This window comes from Alligator mississippiensis, chromosome 7 (assembly GCF_030867095.1).
Source record: "Alligator mississippiensis isolate rAllMis1 chromosome 7, rAllMis1, whole genome shotgun sequence".
Taxonomy (NCBI): Eukaryota; Metazoa; Chordata; order Crocodylia; family Alligatoridae; genus Alligator; species Alligator mississippiensis.
The window spans coordinates 14,611,070-14,619,599 of record NC_081830.1 but is presented as its reverse complement, the minus strand read 5'-3'; the positions used below and the strand labels follow the sequence as shown (position 1 = coordinate 14,619,599).

The 8,530-nt window shown below is 46.7% G+C and overlaps 1 protein-coding gene across 1 annotated transcript; it reads left to right on the top strand.

The window, feature by feature from the left end:
* Positions 1–276: 276 nt before the first annotated feature.
* On the top strand, positions 277–1,638 carry LOC132251793 (olfactory receptor 14A16-like; the record flags this gene model as incomplete). Its single annotated transcript, XM_059731721.1, has 2 exons — positions 277–280; positions 1,163–1,638. Coding segments are annotated over exons 1-2 (480 nt in total), but the record flags the coding sequence as incomplete, so codon positions are not given.
* Between the last annotated feature and the right edge of the window lie 6,892 nt (positions 1,639–8,530).

Sequence of the window (8,530 nt, the reverse complement as noted above, 5' to 3'; positions counted from 1 at the left end):
CAAATAAAGAAAAGGTCAAATATCTTTGAAATACATGACTTATATAATATACAGACCATGCAGGAATGTTAACAGCCCATGCTTATATATATTGCTGAGACTTGAAGCCAGTTTGAACACACAGCCTTGTGCACATCCTGCCAGCCATTTGATTGCAATCTTTCCAGATGACTTAGACCATAAGATGCTGGCTGGTGTCTAGGCTGTATGTCCCTAGCAAAATGTAAATACTATGGAATGACCTTTTTGATTTCATAATTTCATGCTCAACTGCCCATGGGTAAGATGCAGGCACCGACATTGATGAAATGATAGGATCTGGGGTTCTAATTATTCCCTTTTCCCATGTCACATGGACTTGCAATAGACCTGCACCTCACGTGAACTGACATGGCCCCTTGGACTAGAAAGGAGCTAGGCCAGTTTATGCCAGTGTGATAGTGCAGTGACAACTTCTCCACTTTTACAGACATGGGAAATCTATGAGCACTAGTGAGTGACAGTGACAAGGTGCCGGCAAAAGCTACTATAAAATACTTTTCCTGGCCATTTCTTTTATGAAATGCCACAAATATACATTTTTTTTTAATGTATCATGAAAAATATGGTCACTTTGGGAACCCTGATTTCAATCAAAAAACTCCTTTTCAACTGAAAATCAGGTGGACCTCTAAAACAATCAAGTCAAGGAGAATTGAGGCCAGGAAAATGGTGATTTTTCTCCTACTTCCTCTTCTCCTGACACAGTCTCTCCCTTTCCCTCCACAGGCATCCCAAAAGGCACTGTGGATGATGACGTCCAATTGCACCGCTGTGACTGAGTTCCTGCTCCTGGGGTTCTCCGATGCCCTGGGATTGCACATCTTGCACTTGGCCACTTTTCTAATAATATACCTGGCAGCCCTGATTGGCAATCTCCTTGTTATCACGATCATAGCCGTTGACAGCCACCTCCACACCCAGATGTACTTCTTCCTCCTTAACCTGTCCATCCTCGACATCGGATCCATCTCTGTTATTGTCCCCAAATCCATGGCCAATGCCATACAGAACACAAGTCTGATTTCCTATTCTGAATGTGTCACCCAGGTTTTTTTCTTCCTCTTCTTCTTTGCAGCAGACCTCTTCATCCTCACCATCATGGCTTACGACCGATACATCGCCATCTGCAAACCACTGCACTATGCGACAGTGATGAACAGGAGAGCTTGTCTGCTAATGGCAGCCGCGGCCTGGAGCGCTGCTCTTCTGTACTCTGCCCTGCACACAGGGAACACCTTTAGGCTGCCCTTCTGCCACTCCAACATCGTCAACCAGTTCTTCTGTGAAGTCCCCCAGCTCCTTAGGATTTCTTTCTCAGAGGTGTTTACTAGTGAAATTCAGATTCTTATTTTTACTGCATGTTTAGGTCTTGTTTGCATTGCGTTTATATTTGTGTCTTATATTCAGATATTCACTACTGTACTGAGAGTCCCCTCAGAGCAGGGCCGGCATAAAGCAGTTTCCACCTGCCTTCCCCACCTCATTGTTGTCTCCTTGCTGGGAAGCACTGGGATGATTGCTTATATGAAGCCCACATCTGGGTCCCCATCAGCTCTGGACCTCATGCTGTCTGTTCTCTATTCCATGATCCCACCAATGATGAATCCGTTCATCTACAGCATGAGAAACAAGGACATTAAAGCAGCACTGTGGAAACTGCTGAGATGCAAGTGGTTTATTCCAAATAAAATGTCAGTTATTCTGCAGTGACTGTGGTTTTACAGACCATTTTTATAGGAACAGAGTTATTAATACAAATTAACTCCACCAGTGTCAGTAGTGGAGCTTTAATAGAAACAATCAACTGCGTTATTAATACAGATTAATTGAACCAGTCAGTTGTGCTTCTGTAGGTTTACACCATTTAAAATAATTTATCTAATTTTAAGCTTGTCTCCCTGAATTAGTTGGTCTCTAAGATACCACTCTGTCCTAGCTAATCTTCTTGTCTGTGTTAAATTTTATCTATGATGCTGAGACTGTCATTTGTTAGAGCGGTATTGCAACACTTTGTACATACCTTCAATGTTTGTAAGATTCCCTCGTGGAGAAGATCACTGGATCTTTCCCTTTTCTGGATTAAAAAGCGCTCCTGAGGTTTGACTATTTGGGATCTGAAAGGAGGGTATGAGAAGATTTAAAAGGGAGTGATAATGGTTTTTAAATAGTAGGTGTCAGTCATTCCTCAGGTGCTGGGGCTTTCAGTCATGCTTTCCTTGTACGGGTTGTAAAAGAGCACTGAGGGTTTTCCTCCACACAGCGCTGAAGAGTTGGAAATGATTTCCTGTAATTGTGTACACACTAGAGCTCCTGTGCACGTCATGACTGCAGTGATGCTGGATTTTGGCTGTCCTTGTATTCCACTATAGGGAACCTGTAGCTAGTTAAACCTGGGGATTTAGGCAGCTGATTTAAGTATGTCAAACCCAAATGACATTTTGCTCCTAGTCCATAAATGCTTTCACAACCAGTAGCATCTACTTTCACCTTCCCAACAAGTGGCCTATGCCAGTAACTGCAGTAATGGAAATAGTGTGGCCTTGTTTAGCATGGATGTGAAAGGAAACTCAGTAAAGACTGCAATCTGTTACCGTACAACTGCATCAAAATTGGGACTTCTATTCCCTTATGATTGCTCAGAGCTCCAGTATGAAATTGGAGACGAGGCCTGTTGAAAGTCTCTGGGTTAGGGTAGGCAGGGAAGGCAGGGAAGAAGAAGGGTGATATCATGGCGGGTGTCTGCTCTAGACCCCCAGATCATAAGCATGAGGTACATGTTTTCTTCAAACACCTAAGAGAAGTTTCCTGATCACGTGCCCTGGCTCTCATGGGGAACTTCTTTCACCCTGACATCTGCTTGGGGGGGGGGCAATACAGTAGCACACAGGCAATTCAGGAAGGTTTTGAGTTTTTGGAAGATGTTGCCTAGAACTTCCTGGAGCAAGTGTTGGAGAGACCAAATAGGGGCTGTGTTCTTCCTGATCTGCTGCTCAGACAAGGGGAAGAAGTGATGGGGAATTAGGTAGAGGATAGCAACTGGGACAGGAGTGCCTATGAGGTGATTGAGGGTGGGATCCTGAGGAAAAGAAGGATGTAGAGAGGTGGAATAGGGAAAACAGACTATGACTCCATCAGGGAACTAACTCATGGGCAAGATGTCTTGGGAGGCCAATCTGAGGGGAAGGAGTCCAGGAGAACTGGCTTTGTTTTAACGAAACCTTACTGAGGACACAGAGACAAACCATACCGATGTACATGGAAGCTGGCAGGCATGGCAGAAGACTGGCATGGCTCATTAGGGAACTCTTCAGTAACCGCCAAAGGAAGCTGCAGAAGAGGACACTTAGATCAATGACTAGGGAGGAGTATGAGAGTATTTCTCAGGCCTGCAGGGATGATATCAGGAAGGGCAAAGAGAGCTGAAGTATCTGCTAGTTCAGGACATGAGGGGTAACAAGAAGGCTTGTCCAAGTATGTCAGCAACAAGAGGAAGATGATGGGAAGTATGGGTTCCTAGCTGGATGGGGGAGGCAAGCTTGTGACCGATGATGTGGAAATGGCTGAAGTGCTCAATGCCTTTTCTACCTCAGTCTTCACAGGGAAGGTCATCTCCCAGACTACTGCACCGGGCAGCACAGTTTGGAGAGCAAGTGAGCAGCCAACACTGGCAAGAGGTCAGTTTAAGAGCTACTTTGAAAAGCTGCATGTGTACAAATCCAAGGGGCTGGACACGAGGCACCTGAAGGGTGGAGGGGCACTGGCTGATATCCAGAGGTGTGCAGAAAAGACCAGGCTTCCTCAGGTATATGAACAAGGGGGGGAAGTCCCAAGCTTGTAGTTGCAGAAAGCACCCAGACCACAAATGTTAGAAGCTGGAGAAGGAGACGGCCCTCCTCCCTTCTCACAGAATCAGGGGAAGTAGACCTGGAAGGGACACTGGGATGTCATCTACTCCAGGCCTAAGGGCAGAAAAGATGGCATACAGTCAGTGGAAGCAAAGGGCTATCATCAAGGAGGATGGCACCTCCGTTGCTTGTGATTACAGGGAGGCAGTTAGGAAGGCCAAGGCAGAGATGGAGCGAGGGCTGGCCAACAGAATTAAGGATAACAAAAAGTCCTTTTTCAAGTCCGTAGGGAGTGAGAAGAAGGCACCAGGTAACATGGGACCCCAAATGTTAGAAGCTGGAGAAGGAGACAACCCTCCTCACTTCTCACACAATCAGGGGAAGTAGACCTGGAAGGGATGTCTGGATGTCATGTACTCCAGGCCTAAGGGCAGAAAAGATGGCACACAATCAGTGGAAGCAAAGGGCTGTCACCAAGAAGGATGAGACCTCCGTTGCTCGGGACTTCAGGGAGGTGGTTAGGAAGGGGTAGGCAGAGATGGAGATGGGACTGGCTACCAGAATTAAGGATAACAGAAAGTCCTTTTTCAAGTCCATAGGGAGTGAGAAGTTGGCACCGGGTAACATGGGGCCACTACAGGACAGGCTTGGGAATCTAGTGATTGCAGCAAAGGAAAAAGCTGACCTCTTCAACGAGTTCTTTGCGTCCATATTTCCAAGCAGGGACTGGGACAACCCCCCCCAGGATTATGGACAGGGTATGGGGACACAATGGCATGACTAGGATCAGGGACCATCTAGTTAGGTTACTCTTGGAGGGGCTGGACATGTTTAAATCAGCAGTGCTGGATGCTCTTCATGCCAGGGTACAAAGGGAACTGGTGGAGGTCATAGCTGGGGCCCTGGCATGGCTGTATGTGCACACTGTCCAATTTGCGATGATGCAAAGATTTGGGGAGAAGTGGGCACACTGCAAGGGAGGGACCGAATCCAGCTAGATCTAGACAGGTTACAGAGATGGGTGGATGAGTTTAGGACGAGATTCAATACTGACAAGTGTAAGGTGCTGCATCTAGGGGGAAGGAGCCAGCAACACACCTGTAGGCTGGGGAACACCCTTCTCAACAACACAGTGGGTGAAAGGGATCTCGGAGTCATTGTTGACTCCAGGAAGGACATGAGCCACTAATGCAAGGGAGCAGTCAGTAAGGCTAACCGCACCTTGTCGTGCATCCACAGATGCATCACGAGCAGGTCCAGGGAGGTGATCCTCTCCCTCTTTGCGACACTGGTCAGGCTGCAGGTGGAGTACAGCATCCAGCTCTGGGCGCCACACTTCAGGAGGGATGTGGCCAGCATGGAGAGGGTCCAGAGGAGGCCACTCACATGGGCAGGGGGCAGCAAGGCAGGCCCTACAAAGATAGACTAAAGGGCCTGAATCTATTCAGCCTCCACAAGAGAAGATTGAAAGGGCATCGGGTGGACATCTATAAACTCATCGGGTGGGCCAGCAGAAAATAGGTGAGGCTCTGTTCCCCTGGGCACCACCTGAGATAACAAAAAGTAATGGCCACAATTGATTGAAAACAGGTTCAGGCTTGATATCGGGAGGCATTAATTTATGGTTAAGGCTGCCAGGCTCTAGAACAGGCTCCCAAGGGAGGTGATGCTCTCCCCTACCCTTGGGGTCTTCAAGACGAGGTTAGATAGATATCTGGCTGGGGTATTATGATCCCAGCACTCATTGCTGCCCAGCACGGGAGGTCAGACTTGATGATGTGTTCAGGTCCCTTCCAACCCTAGAAACCATGATACTCTTTCAACCCTGTGCCAGATGCAGGATCATAGCTATCCACATTAAAAGCCATGCTTACCAGGTTCATAAAAGCAAACAGGCAACCCCACTTCCTACGGAGTCAAAATCCCCAACCTTCATTTCAGCCAACACCCAATGCTTCTAAAGGTGGTAAAAAAACAAGCAAACCCTGTGACCCATGTAGCAAAAGGAAGGGGAAAGAAAATCCTTCCTGATCCCGTGCAGCAAACAGCAAAGACCAGAGGCATTGGAAATAACCAGAGAAGAACATGGATGTAGCGATTCCTAGATCATGCCTGACCAATACTTATCCATCCCCTTGAACACCTCCAATGATGGAGAATGAACAATACCTTAATTAGTCTACTCCACTGCCCCATTGGTCCACTAGTGAAGAAGTGCTCCTGTCACCTAATATGAACCTACTTTATGGGGGTTTTGGATTTTCTCTCTTCTCCCCGTCTTTACTCCCCTTTGTCATGCTTCCCTCCGGCCCTTGCCCCCATTGCTTCAGAGCTCCAATGCTAACATGTATGTGGACATCTTTCCACTTTTCTCCCCAAGCTAAGGTCAGTATTTGTCAGCCTCATCTGCTCGTCTAACACTTGTTCCCATGTCATTGGTCCCTCTCTTTCTACCCATGCACCCACCTGGGCTTGTGTGTTCTCTTCCTTTGCAGTACTTAGGAAGAAAGAGCAGTGAGGAATCTAAAAATGAACACCGTCTCACTTCCCGGGAAGTCTAAGTTAGAGTCCAAACCTGGGAGCTGACCAGGGGACGGTCCCATGTACAAGGCAAGAGTGATAAGTGACAGACTAATACAAAAGTAGGATTGGAAGCAGCTCTGGTGGTCCAGGCCCCTGCTGAATCATCTTTCACAAGCTACACAAGCTGTCCCTTATGAAACTTTCTTTAAACTGTTTTTAAAATTATGCAGACACCCTGTCACACCACTACAAGGTATATTGCCCACAGTCACTAAAACTACCAAAATTTGCTACAGGTGAAAGAAGGAGATGAAGGCTGTCACCATCCTGCTCCTGCAAGTGCTTTTAAATACATTCAGGATATACCAAGAAGGCAGCACTCCCACCCCATTACAGAGAAAGGACCCTCATCCCCCACAAGTCTCTACCCATGTGTCTGTACAGTAAACTTCCTTGCGGCTCCCAAATGTGGTTATTGGCAGGTCCTTGGTCAGACAAGGGAAACCCTTTATCATGGGCTGCAGCCCACACCCCGTGCTGCTGAGGAAGGCAGGGCTGTCGGGAGAGGGGGGCCCTGACACCGTTAGCAACAGGAGAAGGGAAAAATTTCTCCTGTCTCCACGTTGCTACTAGCAAAGCCTAGACACATTGGCCCGCTGATAGACGCAGCCTGTTACAAGCCACAGAGAGATGCTCTGACATGTGGTCAGCAGTAGGTCCAATGAGAGACTCCGGACAGTCCTTCTGGCTTCAATATTTCTGAATCCTGCGTGTTTGCCCATGGACTCTGCTTCTGAGCTGTGCAGGGCTCTAGGGAAACAGTCCCACAAGACCTCCCAAAATATACATAGACAACTCACTGACTGCGACTTCAGTCCCTTCATTGCAGTACAGCTCTAAGGCAGCTGCATGCCCAGCTTTTTTTCAGGGACTCATAGTTTTGGGTCAACTCCTCTCAGTTCTCCTGCACAGCGAGGAATGCATGCCCCCAAGAAACCTGCACCCCTGGCATTTAGATAGCACAGTGATGGGGGGCAAGAGATTGGAGGCAGGAGTAGATGATCAGTAATGAAGCTGCCCGAGGATTTAGCATAGGAAACTGAAGACAAAACCATTAAGAAGACCACAGTAAGTAATGTATTCAATTCCATAATGTTTCTGTTTTATTAGAGGGGATCTTTTATACTAATTATAATGAATTAAATTTAAAAGTATTTCAGAAATTTATTCTCCACTTAATAAAATTAGACACTTGTCATAAAAAGTATGCATAAATGCATTCATATGAAAAATGGCATATATCTCTCCTGAAATTTTTACCTATTCAACAATAATGTAAGTGAGTGGGGAACCAGGACAGCAGCCCAGGGCACTGCCTTTGTGGAGGGGGGAAATAGCCATGACCACAGGTCGGCAGCATGGCATGCAGAGCTATCCTATGCTTCACAGCCTGCCCTGGCCTTGGAGCTGCCCTGCTAGCATGACTCCATCTTTATCAGTAACTATGAGTGCCAAGTGCCAAGTGTCATTTGGTTTGCTGGCCACTGAAGATTTTCAGACAAAACTAATAAAGAAACGGTCAAATATCTTTGAAGTACATTACTTGCAAAATGTACAGACCATGTAGGGATGTTGACAACCCATGCTTATATATTTCTGAGACTTGAAGCCAGTTTGAACACACAGCCTTGTGCACATCCTGCCAGCCGTTTGATTGCAATCTTTCTAGATGACTTAGACCATAAGATGCTGGCTGGTGTCTAGGCTCTATGTCCCTAGCAAAATGGAAATACTATGGGATGACCTTTTTGACTTCTAATTTCATGCTCAGCTGCCCATGGGTAAGATTCAGGAACCAGCATTCATAAATTGATAGGATCTGGGTTTCTAATGATTCCCTTTTCCCAAGTCACATGGACTTGCAATGGATCTGCAACCGATGTGAACAAACATGGCCCCTTGGACTAGAAAAGAGCTGGAGCGGTTTATGCCAGTGTGACAGTGCACTGACACCTTCTCCACTTTCACAGACGTGGGAAATGTATGAGCACAAGTGAGTGGCAGTGACAGGGTATTGGCAAAAGCTCTGATAAAATACTTTTCCTGCCCACTTTTTCAAT